The sequence below is a fragment of the Gopherus flavomarginatus genome, chromosome 1 (assembly GCF_025201925.1).
Source record: "Gopherus flavomarginatus isolate rGopFla2 chromosome 1, rGopFla2.mat.asm, whole genome shotgun sequence".
In the NCBI taxonomy this organism is placed as follows: domain Eukaryota; kingdom Metazoa; phylum Chordata; order Testudines; family Testudinidae; genus Gopherus; species Gopherus flavomarginatus.
Window position 1 is genome coordinate 91,317,758 of NC_066617.1, and position 19,222 is coordinate 91,336,979.

Below are 19,222 nucleotides of genomic sequence, written 5' to 3' on the forward strand. Positions count from 1 at the left end.
CTTGCACTCAAATATTTTTAAGCTGTACTATACTATTCACACTGAGTATCATGATTAGAGAGTAGACTGACTGGCCGAGACGCTCAGATGGTAGGCAGTTGAAGTACGCTTGCTGATATAATTCAAGTGAAGTCAATTGAACTATGCTGAAATTCTGGCCCTTACTTCAAATTTATCCTTTTCACAACAGAGGGATTATTTTTAAATATTAATTTAGATGTTTTCAATTAAACCTCTCCAGTTCTCTAAGTACATTCCAACAATTTCAAACTGGGAAATGAGAAACAGTTACAGGTGGATTTAATTTAAAGTCATTCAAGTACAACTAACCAGGAACCAGATTTTGGATCATAATTTTTTTCCTATTTCTATTTTCATTTCTTTCCCTATGCTATCCCTTATCCTCCCCAACTATACTTGACTATGCATTTGCCAAGAAAGTAACTTTCTAAGTGTCTTCCAGCTCCTTCTGCTACATTGCTTTTACCAAGGTTACACCCTCATACACATCCCAAGCTCCATGGGATTTTCCTTCGTTGCAATGTACCCTGGGATGCCTCTAAAGAAGCGAAGCCATGCTCCACAGAACTAGTGATCTCTATGGAATTGTGCATCTGATTTATGGACAGAGGCAATGAATTTAATTGAAATAAGGTCCCAATGATGTTCACATGATACATTCAAGAGACACATACCACTACGGAGTTCTACTTATTTTAATGTGTAGAGCTCCAGATATAGACATATATTTGGACCTACTGCAAAAGTGATTCTGGACTAGGTGCAGAAGCATGATTAATGTGCTGTTAAATGGCAATGCAATACTATAATCATTCACAGCTGCAGCATTTAAGCATCAGAATCTGATCAAGCTTTTTTTAAAAATCATAAAATTGCACTTCATCCCTCCAGGTACAGGGCTAGATAGTAACTTTCCTTAAATAAGATATTTAAAATTAACAAGAAGTGTGGATGTTGAGATGCAGTTCCACAGACTAGAATTTTTAAAGTTATTTTGAAGTAAAGAATGATCTGATCTCATTGAAGGCTCACCAGACCAAGAAATACTCAAATTTAAAAAAAAGTTTGAGAGTGATAATAATGAAGTTCCAGCTTTATCAAATATCAACAATCTAATGTGGGATATCTGATAAAAAGTGAATCAGCAGAATTCAATGTAATTCATTTGGTTTTAGTTTTGTTTTTTTACTCACACCATCCTGAGCAGTTCTATTTTTATTCCCCTCCCACTCACTGCTTGATAATTAGGAAAGAAGTTAATTGGAATAGAATCACAAGGCTAATACAGATATTTTTATATGATTATGTATTAGAGGGAGGACAACCATAAAACTTCCAATAACTCTTTCATAGTAAAAACAAATGTTTTTTCAACTCAAATTCAATAGTGAGAGTGGAATTGAAATCTCTTGTTAATTCTTACCCACAGTTCTGTTGCAAAGATAATGTCGAACACTGATATTGCCCAACTGGCTTGGTATCACCTGATTCACCTGAAGGCATACTTCTGTGTCTTCACCTTTGATGTCAATTTCACCATTAACGCCAAAGATTTTAAAAACCACAACAGACATCTATCAACAAGTTAAGATACAACTGAGATTATAAATTAATTTTTTTTAAATTACAACTTTCAATTATTAGTGTGGCAAATATAAACAATGCAACAAGCTTACATTCAAATATTACCAAAGGAAACTCATATTAATGCAATTCAAACAAACATTTTGGAATTCAAGCTCCTTATTCACCCACTTTTTCCCCCACTCACCAGAGAGGTACTCAGAGACCCAAAGAACAGTTATTTTTCTCTTTTTATTTTTCTCATCTTCCACCTTATAATAAACTAGTTGATGCACAATGAAAAGCAGATACTATTTCCTCCTGCAGCCCATCAATACTGATTTGGAAATAGCCAGAAGGGTCACAACAACATGAAATGGTTCCCCCAAAACACTGAATATGCTGCCTTAGTCATACCTATAGTACTTTAAGCATGTGCTTTATATTAAGCATGTGAGTAGCTGACACCATTCAAATGCTGAATCAAAGCCAGAGAGAGGAACCCTAGCTAGAGTCCCAAACGCTGACACTGCACAGTAATGCACTGTGCTCTTCTACTACTCTGCCCTTTCCTCTTATTTTATTAAATTTTATACCTTGTTGTCAGGCCACAAATGTAGTCAACAGCTGCAAAACGTCAAATCTTAGTGCCACTTTGAAATATATGGTAATTATTTTTATAATTACGGGCCAAGTTTTCTAAGGGGCCTCAACTCATCTTCTACAAATAGAAAACTACAAGTTAAAATGGAATTTGCACACACACATTCTGTTTTCATACATTATTATTTACATGCACAAATGTAAAGACTATTACTGAAAACTGACCCAAAAGGATACTTACTCATAAGTGTATATCTAATCATTTGTTAAGTAAGGTTTTCTTTAAAGAGATAATTTGCAAGTGTTTTTTAAAAACTCAGCAACTGTAGAGTTATATGCTGAATGTCTCCAAAGAAAGTGTAGGAGGGAAGTGTGCACAAAACTGATTTCAAAAGCATGTTTCTCTTTTTTTTTTTTTTTTTTTTTTGAGGTGCCCTGTACCCTAAGATTACTACTCTGAATTATGATGACAATTTACTATGCAAGAAACTCAGATAACCACAGTGATGAGCATGGTATAAATAGACAGCTAAATAGAAAAAGAGGAGATGCAACCACCATGGAACTCTTATCAGTGCATGAAGATTGCCTTGGGAGGGGAGATGGTTAGAAAAGTGGCTTTTTTTTTTTTTTTTAAACTACAGGGCATGGTGACACAAAGATTACAGTAAATATGTTCTACACTTTGGGTTATATATATATATATATATTCATATTAAAAAAAATTCACAAAACCATGCCATATATTAAAAAAGAAAAAAGCCACTTAACTGACCTTTCAAGAGGATATCTCCATACTCCAGGTCTCCAAAGTGGGTGTAATGCCACCAGCATAGTACATACTGGGCATTACTTGGAACAGAAGTAGTTAATCTTCAACTTCAGAGACCCTAAAAAGAAGATAAATCTAAAATCAATTATGTGTTTTAATTCACCCTTACCTGTTATTGGAGCATTCAGAATATAAATCTACATAGCTAATGAATTTTAAAAAACTAATTTTCAAGTCACCTTTAAAAGAAAAAACAAATATTTCAGCACCACTTTAATGTCAGTTACTGTTTAATTTACTAAACTCGCTCCTTTAATGAATTTCAACAACATTACCATTTCTTCATTAGTCTCTTGAGCACTCTCTGAAGCTGCACTGATGGCATCTGGAGATGATCCACCATAATTGTCAACTCCCGTGACTTCGTCTTGCATGCTTTCTGCTGGCCTTTGGTAATTCATGCCTGTGATAGCTTCCATGTGCATATCATCGGAAAAATATGAAAGGTCAATATAATATAATCTGAATTGTTCATGCATTAATATTAAGATACTATGTGTAATAATATTTAAACCTTTTATAAAAGTTTTTATTTGGATAATCATTAATAAACAAAACTTTATAATTAATAAAATAAATTAGTCAAATAATAGGCATACTGATTTTTATGTCATATCACGAAGCTCATGTGGCAAACTGATTGTTAGTTAGCACTGGCAACACAGAAGAAAATGTTTTAATTTGTCTATGTTCTTATTGATCTCTCTCTCACAAAATATTGTCTTTGGGTGAAATCCACGCCATATACACAGAGTCCAAGTATTCAGGCTGTATGACGATGGAGCAATTAAGGAGATGAAATCCACCCCTTCAACCCATGCAGCCATGGTGTGGACTGCTTGCTATTCCAGCCTATAGGGTGGAATAGAACCTATAGCTCTTCCATGTCTTTTACACAGGATCCTGGATCCACATGAACATGTGACCCCTTTCCTGCCTAACGCAGTCAATTCATTGTGGCTTCCATGCCAGTATACATGGGCTGGCATAGAGATCTTTCACAGTGCAGAGGGGATGTACAAGCCCCCTGTGTGGCCATTTCATGTACTTCTGGAGAGGTGAGAAGGGTCCTGCTCTTGTCTTCCACAACAGAAGTGAATTTCACCCTGTGAGAAGTTTGTTAAAAGTCACTGAACTGCCAAATATGTATAGATACATTTTCAAAGCCTTTAGTGTAAGTGGCTACAGTTCTTCTGTTTATAGAGATACTCAGTCAGGCTATATTATTTTCTTTTGTTAAAGCTTTATTTTGTTAAGAACATATGGGCTGAGAATAGTTTTCTATTCAGATGGAAGATAGGAGTACAGAGGAAACTGACCTTTTTAGAGTCTTGCTACTGTACATGTTACTTTTTAACAAAATTATTTCATCGGCCTTCTCTTAGAAGCTCATCATAATTTACATAACCCCACAGTACTACAGATTATCTAAAACTAACAGATATTCAACATCAGGCCAAATTTCTCCTTCAGATACCCACAAATGGCTCCCACTGAAATAATCAGAAGTTGGACATCCACCTGATAGCAGAATTCAGCCAATAAATACAAACTGCACCATGAGGAGAGAGTCAAATTTGTCTGTTTGGTTATTAGAATTGCTGGTATTAATGCCAAAGAAAATCACTTACCCATCCCCTCATTTTTAAAAACAGAGAATCTTGATACACATTTGCAATGGTAAAACACCACCATAATTTAGAGTCCAATCCTGCAAACATCTACTGCTGGCCTACAGTCCACTAATAGGAGTAGTTCCAAGGAATTCCTGGTCCTACAACAACAGTATAATTTGGTTCCCTCCGCCCAAAAAACAACAAAAAAAAACCCAGAACCACCACCCTTGAAAGAGGTAATAACGGAGTCAATTTTCTGTTTATTTTTAAATTATATCTTTCATCTAAGTAGGAAAATGTTTGGTGCCACCAACTGGTGCAGTAAATAGAACTGCTTGAGTAAACCAAACAGAATTTAGCCCACTATATTCTGTTAGCACACTATTAGATAATACTTTCATGTATTATATGTAATTATTTTGTTAAATTTGTTTACCTTTCTCCATAAAACTTTGGCTGTCACTTCCATCACTCTCTAGCAAATGTTCTTCTAACATCATACTATCAATAGAAATAGTATCCAAAGAGACTTGTGATGGACTTCTCTTCATGTTCTTATAAGAAACAGAGAATGCAGGGAGGTTGGACTGGCAGCGTTCCTTAGGCTTTCCACTTTTTAATATAAAGATATTAGGAAATTATTACTTAAAATGAAAAGAATTCTAGAAAAGAAATCAAAGTCCTCCAACACAGGAACAAAATTAAAGAAAATATTGGTATGTAATACAAAATAATTCTGTAATCCTTAGGGCAGTGTTTCCCAAACTTGGGACGCCGCTTGTGTAGGGAAAGCCCCTGGCGGGTCGGGACGGTTTGTTTACCTATCCCGTCCGCAAGTTCCGCAGATCGCAGCTCCCACTGGCCTGGAGCAGCAAACCGTGGCCAGTGGGAGCTGTGACTGGTGGAACCCGTAGCCATAGCAAGTAAACAAACCGTCCTGGCCCGCCCGGGGCCTTCCCTACACAAGTAGCATCCCAAGTTTGGCAAACACCGCCTTACGGGGAAAAAAAATGGAGGTAAACAAAGTAGAGCATTCATTCACTGCAGCGGCCAGCACATCCCTCGGCCTGTGCCGCTTCCCACAGCCCCCATTGGCCTGGAGCAGTGAACCATGGCCAGTGGGAGCTGCAATCAGCTGAACCTGCGTATGCTGCAGGTAAACAAACCATCCTGGCCTGCCAGCGGCTTTCCCTGAGGGGCTGCATGCCAAAGGTTGCCAATACCTGATCTATGGCAATTATTAATTTTATTTGACTTGTACTATCAACTAACTTTTCCTGGGACATAAAGAGTGAACTCACTACTTAAAATATAAAATCTTTTCTACCTTAATGTAGACTGGGTTGCAGGCATTCTAACTGTAGACACTTTTTCTTTGTTGATTTCAAGCTCTTCAGATTGTAAGGCTGTTTCTGGTTCTAAGTCTGCCACTTTAACAGGAGAGCCTTCACTTCCACTTTTCTGATCAGTTAACATATTTGAAAAAATACTTTTATCATCCTCTTTATCAGTGAATAACTCAACAGAATCTTCTCTGTTATTTAAAACATTCACCAAATCCCTAGAATACAAGCTACTTTTGTCACTTAATGCTACACAAACGTCTTCTGAATCACTCCTACTAAAAAGTCCACTACAATCTTCATTTGTTTTCCCCAAACACGTATCCAATGCATCATCTGAAAATGACATTCCCTTCTGAAAATCCATATCACTATCTGATTTAAAAAGAAGGGGGTCCATCAAAATGACTTTGTTAACCTCAGTGCTCGTGGACTCAGTTACATAATTAATATCCACACTACCAGTCTGTGTTATATCATTAGTTATTAGTTTACTCTCTGATACAAGAGTTTCCTCATTTTCCAAAGGTGAAAGATCTTCTGCCATGAGACTTTCTTCTTCCAAAACTGGAGACTTGCAGGGTTTTGCTTGAGCCACTGGATGGAGCAATAGAGCTATTTCTGCACTTTCAAGTAAGATCCCAATGCAGACATCTGTTTTTTGTGCAGGTTTTCCTGTCACTGCTTCTACATCTTTCCTTAGGTTTTCCAGGAGCAATACAAGGGAGTCATGGAGCAACAATAAGAAATGGAACTGGTAATGATTGATTTGCATGCTCACGTGTTTTTGAATATGAACAAGGACATGTACATCTGCATCAGAGGAAGAACTTGCAGACAGAACTCCTGAAGTGCTGTCTGAAGGATGAAGCTTTTGAATGCCATTGGTCAAGGGCTCTGTCTCAGTGCTATAATATTCCCTCAAAAGTTTTTTGCGCTGAAGTCTATTAGCTAGGTCACTACAGTCACTTCTTGGAATGTTAAAAGGTGTCTGATAATAAGAAAAGGGTTCCTTTTGTGACTGTGCAAATCTCGTTGGCTGGCAAACCCAAAGGGAGAGTGGGAATGAATCCACAAAGCTTATTGGTCGGCCTTTCCCACTTTTCATTCCTTCATAATCTATCCAAAATTGGGAAAAATGCACAGCCCAGACATCAGTGGCAGCAGATGTTTTTAGTGCATATTTATTTAGCTTTGGGGTGACATAACCTTTATAAACATCATGCATCTTAGTATCTTGTTCATGAGCGTGTCTCTGGAAGATTGGGTGCAGAAGATTAAAACTGTCATGAGATTTGGGAAAGCTGGTGAAAGTTCTACTGAAAAATTCACAATCTTTGAAGTTCTGGAACAAGGCTTCCAGGTCAGAGTGTCTACAGTTTGGTGAGTGCCTTGTGTTTGTAGCAATCATTTCAGAACTCTGAATAGAAATTGCACGTGGCTGATCTTTATGGATTTCAGGTTTCTTTTCAGAGGGAATGATAAACTGCAATAGAAAAATATATTCATCTAGTTACAAAATAGATTATAAAGGTACACACAGTTTTAAAGAAAACAATAGTTATGTGAGGTAAAATAAACAAATGAAATTAAAGTTTTGTAGGCTGCCATGTACACTAATATAGAACAGGAGAGGCCAGGCTCCTGATTCTGCACCTTTTCATCTGGGTTCCCCAAATTTTTACCAAGGCCACCTCATACAAACCTGTTCATACGAAAATTGCTATGAATCTCAATGTCCATGCAATGTCCATGACAGGGCCTCTGGCTTTTCTTTTTTGAAATACACAGGACTGTTACACTGGGCTGAAGTTTCTAATGCTTTAGGTCAGCTCAGAAGTGATTTTGTAGACAGTTAATGAAAAATCTGGTCAACTGTTTTAAAGTTAGCTTAGGGGTTCTCAGACTTTTGTACTGGTGACCCCTTTCACACAGCGAGCCTCTGAGTGTGACCCCCTTATATTAAAAAGTGTTTTTAATGTATATTTAACATCATTAAATATGTTGGAGGCAAAGCAGGGAGTGGGGTGGAGGCTGACAGCTTGCGACCCCCCATGTAATAACCTCACGACCCCCTGAGGGGTTGAGAACCCCTAAGTTAGCTGAACATGAAATCTTAACTCTCCTTCCACATGCATACAAAAGGAACTTTCATTACATGATTGCTCAGTATTGTGCAATACAAAAGTTTTGTATGATTAAAATCTCAGCCTTTACGTTGCATTAACTTTTTTTTTTGCTATTATAAAAGTACATTTATTAGAACTCTTAAAACCTTGAAGTATTCCACAGTGTGCTAGAATAATCTCAAATTCCACATCTTTACAGTCCAAGTGTAAAAGGAAATAATATTTTAGACCCTGATCTTGCATCAGGAATCTGCCAACACAGATCCCTGACACCACACATAATGCCAGTGGGATCAATGGGACACCATCCCAGTACAGTAAAAGCTTTGTTATCCGGCCTGTTGGGGTAGTGGGGAGTGCCAGTAAGTGAAAAATTCCAGTTAAGTAAGAGGGAAGGAAGTTTGGGTGCAGGAGGGGGCTCAGGACAGGGGGCTGGGGGAACAGGGTGCCATATCTGGGCAGCGTTCATCTCGGTTGGCTCCCCGCAAGAGATGACACGTCCCCTAGGCCAGGGGTTCTCAACCTTTTCCTTTCTGAGGTCCCCCAACATGCTATAAAAACCCCATTATGCACCTGTGCACAATAACTGGTTTTCTACATATAAAAGCCAGGGCCAGCATTAGGGGGTAGCAAGCAGGGCAATTGCCTGGGGCCCCATACCACAGGGGCCCCACAAAGCTACATTGCTCAGGCTTTGGCTTCGGCCTTGGGTAGTGGCTCAGGACTTCAGCCCTGGACTCCAGGAAGTCTAACACTGGCTCTGCTTGGCGGCCCCCCTGAAACCAGATTGCAGACCCCCAGGGAGCCACAAGACCCCCTGGTTGAGAGCCACTGCCCTAGGCAGAGGTGTGACTAGGCAGCCCTGCGTGCTGCCTCCATCCTGAGCGCTGGCTCCACAGATCCCATTGGCCAGGAATGGTGGCCAACGAGAGCTGCAGGGGCTGCGCCTACAGGCGGAGGCAGTGGGCAGAGCCACTTAGCCACGATTCTGCCTAGGAGCAGCAGGGACATGTTGCCGCTTGCGGGGAGCCGCCCAAAGTGAGCGCTGCCCAGATCCAGCACCCTGCACCTCAACCCCCTGTCCCTAGACCCCTCCCACACCCAAACTCCCTCCCAAAGCCAGTGCTCTGTATCCACTTCCGCACTCTGAACCCCTCATGGCTGTTCCTCCACCTAGGAGCAGCAGGGACATGTCGCTGCTTCTGGGGAGCCACGTGGAGGCAGGTAGGTAACCTGCCAGCCTGGCGCCACCCAGACTATAAACCAAACTTTCAATGAAGAGCAGAAATGCGGGTGTATAGAGCTTTCCGGATGGTAAAGTGCCACATAACACAGCTTTTACTGTATATGGATCCTCATGGCTGAATCCATTTGCAATGTTAGGGCTTAGGGAATCATACAGTGGAGCACATAAGTAACTTTGTCCTATTATCTTAAATGGAATTACTCATGTGAGTAAAGTTACTCATGTAGTTAACTGGATGCTGGGTTAGATCCCAAATTTGTAAGTAAGTATTCATTACACCATAAGTACATTTTCATAATCAATATTTGGGTAATTTACAATATCTATTATTACATATACCTATCAAAAGCATATTTAGGAAGTTTAATTTAAAGCATCACACTTTCATACTAAGAGCTTGTCTACATGGTGGGGTTATGTACTTTACAGGAGTGTGATTTCTAAAATGCACTAAGGTGTTGCACATTAATTGGTGTGAGCAGACCCTGCTAGTGTGCACTAAAGGTTCCCTAGAGCACTTTAATGTAATACTGTTTGAACTAGCAGTATGTTAAAATGCATTAGCAGGGTCTACACAAACCAATTAAAGTGCAACACATTAGCATGCTTTAGAAATCACACCGTGGTAAAGTGCATTACCTCCTCATTCGGATAAGCCTTAAATATTGCAATATCTGTAAAAATGGCAGTTATGGAGTCTGTTTCTCCTTTTCTTTGAGTTTTCCTTGCCATTCACAGGGATAAACTTATTATGCGGTGCATTTATGACAATTTAATTGCATTTTGAATTCGTGTTTGTTTCTCAGCTGAAAGCCAACTAAAATGAATTTCAAAAGTGCACAGTCAAACTCATAACTGATCATATCTTTATATTTCAGGAGTTCATCTCTCTAGAACATGAATTTCATAAGGCCTTTACAGCTTCATGATGCGGAGGGGAGAAGTCTGTAGCATCTTACTACAAAAAAGGAAAAATTCTCACTGTCCATAACAAAACTGCTTAACCTGCACTCTCCCCGCAAGAGCCACAATGCTAAAGGATCACCACCAAAACAGCTGCAGTTCTACAAAGAGCAGGAAAAAGGCATGATCAGACATGTCAAGAAGACACTCTTATAACATGACACCCCTCAAAAAGCTGTAGATCTCACAACTAAAAAACGATGGCAAGTTACTACTGTTCTCTGCATATTAGAGGTACAATTGCACATATAGAGATCTGAACCGTAAGTATGCGATCCAGGCATACTTTCCACTCTGGCAACAGGCCATCCTGGCATTGCTGAATGAGACTTTTAGCCAAACCTACTGACTACTTTGCATCAAGGGGCTATGTCCAGAAGAGATGGTGATCTACTTACACCATGTCCTCTGTTCTGCTCACACATCTTTCCTTAGACCATCATATTCTCCTTTTTTCGTTACTTGGCTAATAAGTCTTTTCATAGATAAAGAGAATGTATTTTGCTTCAAAAAATCCCCAAATACTCCTTCCATACAGTACCTTTAACATAAGTCCATCCACTCTAACATCAACATGCTCATCAGATTTTGAATTGTCATTTAATTTATACATGGCCATGAACTGATTGAGACTTTGTTTCACATCCAACGCAAATTGATTTAGCCAAAGAATACTTCTTTCATCCAGAATGAACTGCAGAGCATTCAGTTGCACATAAAGGTTCGGACATGGAACTGAGGAAGAGACAAAACAAAATTACAGCAAACAACAACATTTATTTTAGCCTAATAATGCAGAGAGATATCATCTCCTCTACTTTCTGCCATGGGAGAAAGGGAAAACCCACTCTTCTGGCCATGGGAAAGAGTAGGCTGAAGGAGCCTAAGTGTATCACTCCTAACTCTCTCTGATGTCTCAATCGCTGCATGTAAAAACTTAAATTAAAATAGAATAAAAATGAGGTGGGCACCACAGTTAACAGAAAATGGCAGGGCCACAGAAGAGCCTCTGTCCTGAGCATCATCCCCGGGTAGCCTGCTGGGATTTCCTTACATGAGAGAATGTTGAACCTTGTCACATGTTACTAAAATAACTCTAGCAGACCTTTTGTTACATCTTTGATAGGTCTGCAATAGCTTGATTTCTTTTGTACAGCAGAGGAGTGCAAATGTTCAAAAAATGTGTGTGTGTATATATATAGAGAGAGAGAGTAGAATTAGTATTTTATTTCTGGGTAATGTCATGCACATTTTTGTACTTAAAATGTAGTATTTACAAAAATCAAGGCTTTAAATGTGTTGCTAGGAACAAACATCAGTAAAATGGTGAAGTGTTTTGTTCACAAAAGTAATTTTACAATTAATTCAGTGCAAAAAGCTTTTCACCATTTTTGAATGTCAAACCTGAATCAATATTTCCATTAGGTCTCAAGCTACCATTAGGCTTCGCCAAAGGGAAAATAATGCAAGAGATTTATTTTTCAGAAAAAAAACCTTACTAGGATAGTCTTTTCCATCTGGATAGTAGTATTCAGTGAATTCAATATGAATAGCTGACATTTCTGGTGGAAGATAAAGTGACTTTTTATTGCAAGAAATCAGAGTTTTAGGGGAAGAACGACATTGGTCTGCTGTAGAGACCTGCAAAAGACAAATGTTCAGTTTTTTCAATATGTAACTATTTTTGAGAGTCATTAAAAATGCTTGATTCTGCCAGTGGTTCAAGGGATAGTGCAACCTCACATATGGGACTGCAACACACTGAGCACTGGCATGGTAACCCCACTGATGTAGATTCCCAATGGCACCCATCGCAGAGAGCAATGCATACATGACTATCATGTAATAGAGGCAGTCTGCATGCACTCATCTCCAAGAGAGTTAACAGAGGACAGAAGGGGCATGGTGATGGATGGAGTCAGGGCATGGCACTATAGTCCCTGTGCATGTGTGTATGGGAAGCAGCAGGTGCAAGCAGCAGACAAGGGGATATCCACACAGACAAGAATCAGGCAAGGACCTGCAGGGACCCAGCAGCTTTGCCAAAATACAGGCAGGTCTGCCGGAGATGAGGTTTGCCTGAAAGATGGCCAGCCCATGGTGTTCCCAGCTCAGCCAGCTGGAGAAGCAACTACAGATAAAATTCCCCTCTCTCTGCACTGTTCTGGAGCCATGTGCACTGCAGCTTGTGCGCCACCTCTCCAGGGACAAGCTTGGGATCACATGCTGCTCTGCAGGGTGCTCAGTACGCTACTGCAGGATTCTTTGGGCTCAGCAACACCCTGAGGGTCACAGAGTAGCAGAATCAAGTCCTAGTAGAACGACATCTCTCCACTTGTGCTTTTAACAATATAAATGTTACACTAACTTTACATTAATTGCATCCAAAGTAAATTATGCAACAATACAAAAAATTTATGTACCAAACATAACACATCTGGCTCTTCTGATTGCTTAAGATTTGAGTGTGGACTAACTTAAGAAATATCTGCCAAACCAAAAACGCTTGCATCCAGTGCTTTTGTATGTCAGCTTCCTACCTTCAAAATAGCTTTAAAATAAGTGTTTAAATATATAGTCCTGGTTGGTTTCTGTTTTATTGATTTTGCAGAAGTATACTTGGAAATTATACACAAGTAAAACTGTATAAACCTCTCTCACCCAGTTCAGATAACTTAAATTTCATACACGTCTGTATTAATACCTATAATAATTCTAAATACTATGGCAAAATATAAATTCACAAATACAAAACTTAATTTTCAATTACATCAACTTAAAATAAGTAGCTTCCTAGCTGTCCTACAAAAACAATGTGAAGTAATAATAGAGAGATGGCAAAAAGAGAGAGTAAAGCAACTGAAAAGAAGCAAATTAAATGTAAAACGTCTATCAATCTAACAAACAAACATTACATAAAATAATTATGCAAATACTGAAGTGTATAAAAATATTTAAAATCCAAATGTGAGATTCTGGAAGCAAGCTGCAACCTCCACTCTAACAGGGAGACTAGAGCGGGCATAGCACCAAAAGCCTGGGAAGGGGCAAGGTTAGGGTGTCTGGAAGATGCATTGACGGAGCACAGATCTCAGGCATCCTCTGCTAGCAGCTGAAATTTAGAGCTGCCTTCCCAAGCAGAGCACCGCCTCAATACCATCTCCAGGAGATAATGGCTATAAGTACTCTTCTGGTGCAGCTGCCCCCTTCCTATGCCTGTGAGAGTGAATCTGGACCTGAGAGAGTAATTAAAACAGCAGCAAATAACAAATAAAAAGAATGTCAAAAAGTTCATTAAAAAAATATCACTTGAAGAAAAATATTAATAATGAAATGTTAAATCAGTTTAAACATTACACTGGAAAATCAGTTCAGCATATATTTAAACAGGGAATATGAAACCCTAAAAATGATAAATCTAAAACTACATACTAAAACAGTGAATTCCTTGAGTACTCCGCATGACACAATGAAAGGATAAGATTCTAAACTAGAGCATCTGTAGGTGATGTCTTTATATTACAGCAAATCCCTCGCAGATCCAAAGTCTTACTCTCATTAAATCAATGACAAAAATCCCATTGATATTCATATTTTAATATAAAACAAGAGCAAGTCATAAGAGTCTAGTCCAATAACTGATATATTCAATGGAGAGAGTCTTATTGACATCAGTGGACTTTGGATCAGGCGTTAAAAATTATGGCTAATATACATGAGAGGTAAAGCAGTCAAGGGACAAAGCGACCCCAAATTCACCAACTGGGGGGGGAAGGGAGGAAACATACCTGGTATATATTGAAATCTGCAAGTCTAACAACAACAGGACTGGACATGAGTTTATCCTTTGGTTGTTGGGGAGATACAGAACAAGCCCTAGAAGTTCCAGGTATCTGGTGTTCCTTGCCTGCAGGAAACAAGAATGGCAAAGTCATTTAAAATAACAATCTAAGTTAGGATACACTGTGTCTCCAGTGAACATTAAATGTAAGCAATAAAACATGTGAACAGAGACAAAGTACCTGTTTGTATGTTTGGAGGAGAACCATGAGGTGGGGATTTAGTTGGAGTATCTATATTATGATCCTTCACAGCCTGTTTAAGCAATTCAACATTGCTTTTGAACTCATGTAATAATTCTTGGGCCCATCCGCTTCTGGTTTTGGTGGCATCACTATAATGCATCCAGTGACTGCAGTTGTCTTCTACAAGAGAGAGACGTATGTGCCCCAAAACTAATACAAAAGCTTCCATCTGAAATGTATTTCTAACAGACTGAAAAAACATTTGAAAACTTTTCAGATTTTCTTCAAAATGTGATTGCACTAAATCTTGTGACTATTCGGTAATGTAAATGGCAAGTAATAGCACTAATTGACAAACTCCTCACTGACCTCAAGAACAGAATTGCTCCTTGACTTGAGCGGTTAGGCAATATTCAGGGCCTTGCTAGACTGTATCCATTAAGAGAAGAGATTGATAATATGAGTCAGGCATTTTTTTTAGTGCCATCTACAAAGATTGTACTCAAAGTGCTGTTTCCTTGATCACAATTTCCAGCTAAATTCCCTCTAATCTGCACAGCTGCCCAACAGGCTATCTAGTGCCATACACTTCAGATGTCCTCCCCCAACTGCTGCGCTGCTCCTGCCCTCTGCCTTGGAGCCCTTGGCCAGCTGCTCCCAGGATCCTCCTGCTTGCTGTGCAGAGTAGGGGGAGGGGCGCTGAAGTCAGAGTGTCTCCCTCCCTTGTACTCCATCTCCACAGAGCAGGGCGGACGAATATGACAGGGTTCAGGCCGGAGAGAGCTTGCTGGCAGCTGTTGCTGTGTCTGAGCAAGCAGGCTTGACTGCTGAGGCCTGGTCCACACTACAGCGTTAAATCATTTTAATGCTGTACCCATCCACACTATAAGGCACTTTAAATCGATTTTAAGGGCTCTTAAAATTGATTTCTGTACTCCTCCCCAACGAGAGGAGTAACCCTAAAATCGATATTACTATATCGATTTAGGGTTAGTGTGGACGGAAATCGAAGTTATTGGTCCCATTCTTTTACTGAGCTACCCAGAGTGCACCGCTCCGGAAATCGATGGTAGCCTAGGACCATGGACGTACACCACCGAATTAATGTGCCCTAGTGTGGACGCGTAAAATCGATTTTATAAAACCAGTTTTATAAAACCGGTTTTAATAATTTCGATTTTATGCTGTAGTGTAGACGTGGCCTGAGGGCCGGTCTACATAAAAGAGCAGCATACTTAAAAGGGCAGTGCATGTCTCTCTCTCTCACACACACAAACAGCGTGTGTGTGTGTGTGTGTGTGTGTGTCTCTCTCTCTCTCACACACACATACACTCTTTCACACTCACCTCCCAACACATACTTGCATGATTGCTGTTGTTACTTGATACTTCTTTCAACGTATCTTGATTTAGTTTTTTGACTTGTCTACGCATTTCATAATTTTTATTTCTCTCTCATGCTTAAACTTAATTCTTTGAGTAGTGAGTTCTAAAATGCCTAACTTGTCCTGGCTGGAGTAATTATCCCTATGGTAACTTTTAAAAATACATATTATATCTAGGTTTTTTGTTTCTACCGGTGGCACACATCCACACATTACTTCGATATGGTGCACATAACAAAATTCATTCCGCACATGGATGGAAAAAAATTAGAGGGAACACTGATTTCCAGCTTGCCTTTCTAGCAACTCCTGTGCCCCAAGGAGCACTGTCGCTGCTCCCTCTCCCGGACATGTTCATAACTGCTTCTCTTGTTGTTAGTTTACTCTCTCTGCTTGTTCTGGTCCCTTTCTACCTCTGACACACAGCTGCAACCAACCAATTGCCCCAACTTCTGGCTCAGCTTCTGCTCAGGCCTTGCCATGTTGGTCAATGTCTTGGCTTCTACTGTTTCAGTAAGGGCATTTAATTCCTCTTTTATCTAGCCTGAACAAATGATGTTTACTGTACCCGTTGACTTTAACCAGGTCTGTGACTGATGGCAGCCATTAACACCTTCCAACACAACAGTATCAGTTCTTATCCAGCAACTTATCCTGAATTTCTGTTTTTAATACAACTGTAGCTGAGATAGAAACTTCTCAATTTCTTCTCCTCCAAGACAAACAGTAGAAAAGAACTGCTTGCCCTAGTCCATGTAGGAAGGTCCACTATATCAAGCTGTAGCTAATCCCAAATTTAAAGGTAACTTTTGGCCAAAATTTAACAATGGACATTAAAGAAAAAATGGACTTTTTAATGTTTAGATTTCTGGAAAAATCTATTAGCCCAAAATGATTTGCAACAAATCCTAGTCTGGAATTTACTACTAGCAAGTCAAGCTTCAATTCTGGTGCGAGTCAATCAATTCTTCCATGACTTAATATGGTGGCTGCATGGCATGCTCATTACCATTCCATAGTAGCACAATAACAAAATTAAGCGCACTAATGAAATTCTGGGGAATCTCTGTACCACATTTGTAGAATCAAGTGCGGAATCAACAACAAAAAGTTTGAGAACTGCTCATCTAGTAGATTGTACCTTGCTCTCCCTTAAATTTCAAATTAATACATTCAAATCCTGGTGTCGTCTTTCTTCTCATGAAATGGATTATAATGTTCCAACACAACTGTATTTATGTCCAAAATATTTTGTTAACTAAACAAAAGTGTTATGCTTTAAAGAGCTAGAGTATAAGATTTTGGTTCAGTTCTCAGTATTTTTACTTCATAAGTAATCGATATGAATGTACTGAACCGACCTTAACAGTATATATTTCAAATACTTGATTGTAGAAATATTATTGCCCATGTCTTCTGTACATTTGACTAATTTTTATCTTTAAAACCAAAATACAATTAATAAATATACTAATAAATATTTATCACATACCTGCTTTGTGAAAAGGATAGTAGTCCACAGCTAATTGGCTAAAGGAAATCTGCATAGCTCCTCCTGTAATACTTCTGTTTGATTCTGTAAAAGAAGGCAGTATTTAGCAATGTAGATGCCTGACCTACATCAGTAAGTTTTCACTTTTTCATTACAGTGAATCACCATGGCCAAAAGTACTGGATCAAAAAAAAAAAATGGAGGTATCACAAAAATAACTTTGCAGTAGCGTATCTTGGCCTAATTGGCCAGGATGGGCCCTCAGTGCCTAAGATAAGGCCAATAAATTTGTAGCTGGAAACTCTGGTGCTACTATCAAGGAAATACTTTTGAAAAATCCTGATTCTTTAATTTCTATTAATCTTTTCTATGTCCATTAAATATAAAGCAGCCTGCTATGCAACAGAAAAAATGACTATGTGGCTCTTTGGATGTACATTTGTATATAGTTTTATTCTGGTTATTTAAGAGAGACTATACAAACATTAACAGACTTCTCAATCTGTCTTCCAATTTACAATAAGTTTGAGGATATAAACAATTTTGGAAAAGGAAATTTTTGTTACCTTTTTCTTTAGAGTGAATATCATCACATATATGCAGGTCCAAATGAGAAATTACTAAGTGGTGAGAAGTTTCCTTAACATCAAAATCACTGAACAGCTTTACAATTGCATCATTCTGATCAGGTGCTGCTGGAGCCTGGTGTGTTTTCACTTGCTGAGAGGTGGGTGCAGGGATGGAACTCTGAAAAAATTAAGTCATATAACTTTAGAGAAACTTTCCCTAGAAGCATGAACTTCAAACATTTTAAGATTGAAATGTAAAAACAATTCTAGATGGAGATTTTCACAGGCACAAGTAGCAGTCAGGTTCCCAACTCCCTCTGAAAGACAATGGGAGATAGATGCCCAACTGCTGTATGTGCCCTGGAAAATCTCACCCCTAATTACTGATTAAGGCACTGCATTTCCTGCAAGTACTCAACGCCAGCAACTTCATTTAGTCAGCCTTCATAGTAACATCTTTTTATGTTTGTTTTTCTTTCTTATCATGTCTACCACTTACCAGTGCTACTTATGTTTGAGAGCTTGCTCTCTTACAGCACATCTACTACTACTTGATTTTGCAGTCACATCTGATTGGCCAAATCTTACTCTGTTTGGGAAGGCCCCCAACTCAGCAGGATTTCTGCTGTATGATGGTGAGAGAGGGTGATAGATGATTTATGCAGCTGGTGTACAGAGTGTGTTCCCCAACTCATCCCTGTGCCAGCCTGCTACATGTCCATGCAGTAAGGTTGGATTGAAGAGCGTGAAAGTGGATTTGTCAGTATGCAGATTCACTGGCCATTATTCTTCATTGAGGGACACTTTGGCTACTTCAACCTCAGACCACAGTAGTGGTGTTAGAGAAGTCTCTCTGCTTCCTCATGAACAGCAAAAGAAGGGGAAAAGATTCCAAAGCCCTGTCTTGCTATGTATGTTATAGGATGCAGAGGTTTTCAGCATAATACGATATTCTATTTGTGACATCATCATCACTTCAATGGTAACAGATTATGCTATCAAATATAGACTTATGATTTCACTCCAAGTTCAAACAAGAGAGGCTAGGTTGCTAGAGGAAAAGCTCGTATTAAAACACAGTTTTCAGTAACACTAAAGGGAACTAAAACTATACCAGTACTTTTCAATTTTGTGTAAGTATCCTCCCTTTCTCTCAAAATTTGCTCTAGTGTGTAAGTCTCTCTTTAAACATATTTTGGAATTCAAACGCAGAAAATGGTTCCTATTGTAAACACAGCACTATACACCACATTTAATCAACTGTTGAAATAAATACAGAAGTCTAAATATTCCAAATACATCATTTAATAAATATAATTTACTTCCTTGTCATGATACTCAGAATTGACAGATCTTATGATAACTTTTAGCATGATTTAAGATGCAAAATCTGATATTCTTGATCAAAAATGAATAACTTAAAAGCTCTCCAAAA

At 38.9% G+C, this 19,222-nt stretch overlaps 1 protein-coding gene and 1 long non-coding RNA gene across 9 annotated transcripts in view; one reads left to right on the top strand and one right to left on the bottom strand.

Annotated features, from left to right (window-relative positions):
* The window catches only part of LOC127042720 (uncharacterized), a 54,266-nt gene extending 43,415 nt beyond the window's left edge, over positions 1-10,851 (top strand). For both annotated transcript variants that reach the window (XR_007772022.1, XR_007772021.1), the window contains 2 exons: positions 6,507-6,611; positions 10,232-10,851. This is a non-coding gene — a long non-coding RNA (uncharacterized LOC127042720). The remainder of the gene's footprint in view (positions 1-6,506; positions 6,612-10,231) is intronic.
* Positions 1-19,222, bottom strand: part of BLTP3B (bridge-like lipid transfer protein family member 3B) — a 78,372-nt gene that overhangs the window by 11,754 nt on the left and 47,396 nt on the right. For 4 of the 7 annotated variants that reach the window (XM_050934191.1, XM_050934200.1, XM_050934182.1 and 1 more), the window contains 10 exons: positions 17,785-17,965; positions 17,219-17,302; positions 14,339-14,521; positions 14,105-14,223; positions 11,816-11,957; positions 10,858-11,051; positions 5,963-7,464; positions 5,072-5,247; positions 3,295-3,431; positions 1,445-1,595 (listed from right to left, as the gene is read on the bottom strand). In XM_050934191.1, coding sequence (XP_050790148.1) covers positions 1,445-1,595; positions 3,295-3,431; positions 5,072-5,247; positions 5,963-7,464; positions 10,858-11,051; positions 11,816-11,957; positions 14,105-14,223; positions 14,339-14,521; positions 17,219-17,302; positions 17,785-17,965 — 2,869 coding nt within the window. Of the gene's footprint in view, positions 1-1,444; positions 1,596-2,962; positions 3,078-3,294; positions 3,432-5,071; positions 5,248-5,962; positions 7,465-10,857; positions 11,052-11,815; positions 11,958-14,104; positions 14,224-14,338; positions 14,522-17,218; positions 17,303-17,784; positions 17,966-19,222 lie in introns of those variants that run through there. The other 3 variants (XR_007771411.1, XM_050934226.1, XM_050934236.1) reach the window with 3 other exon arrangements.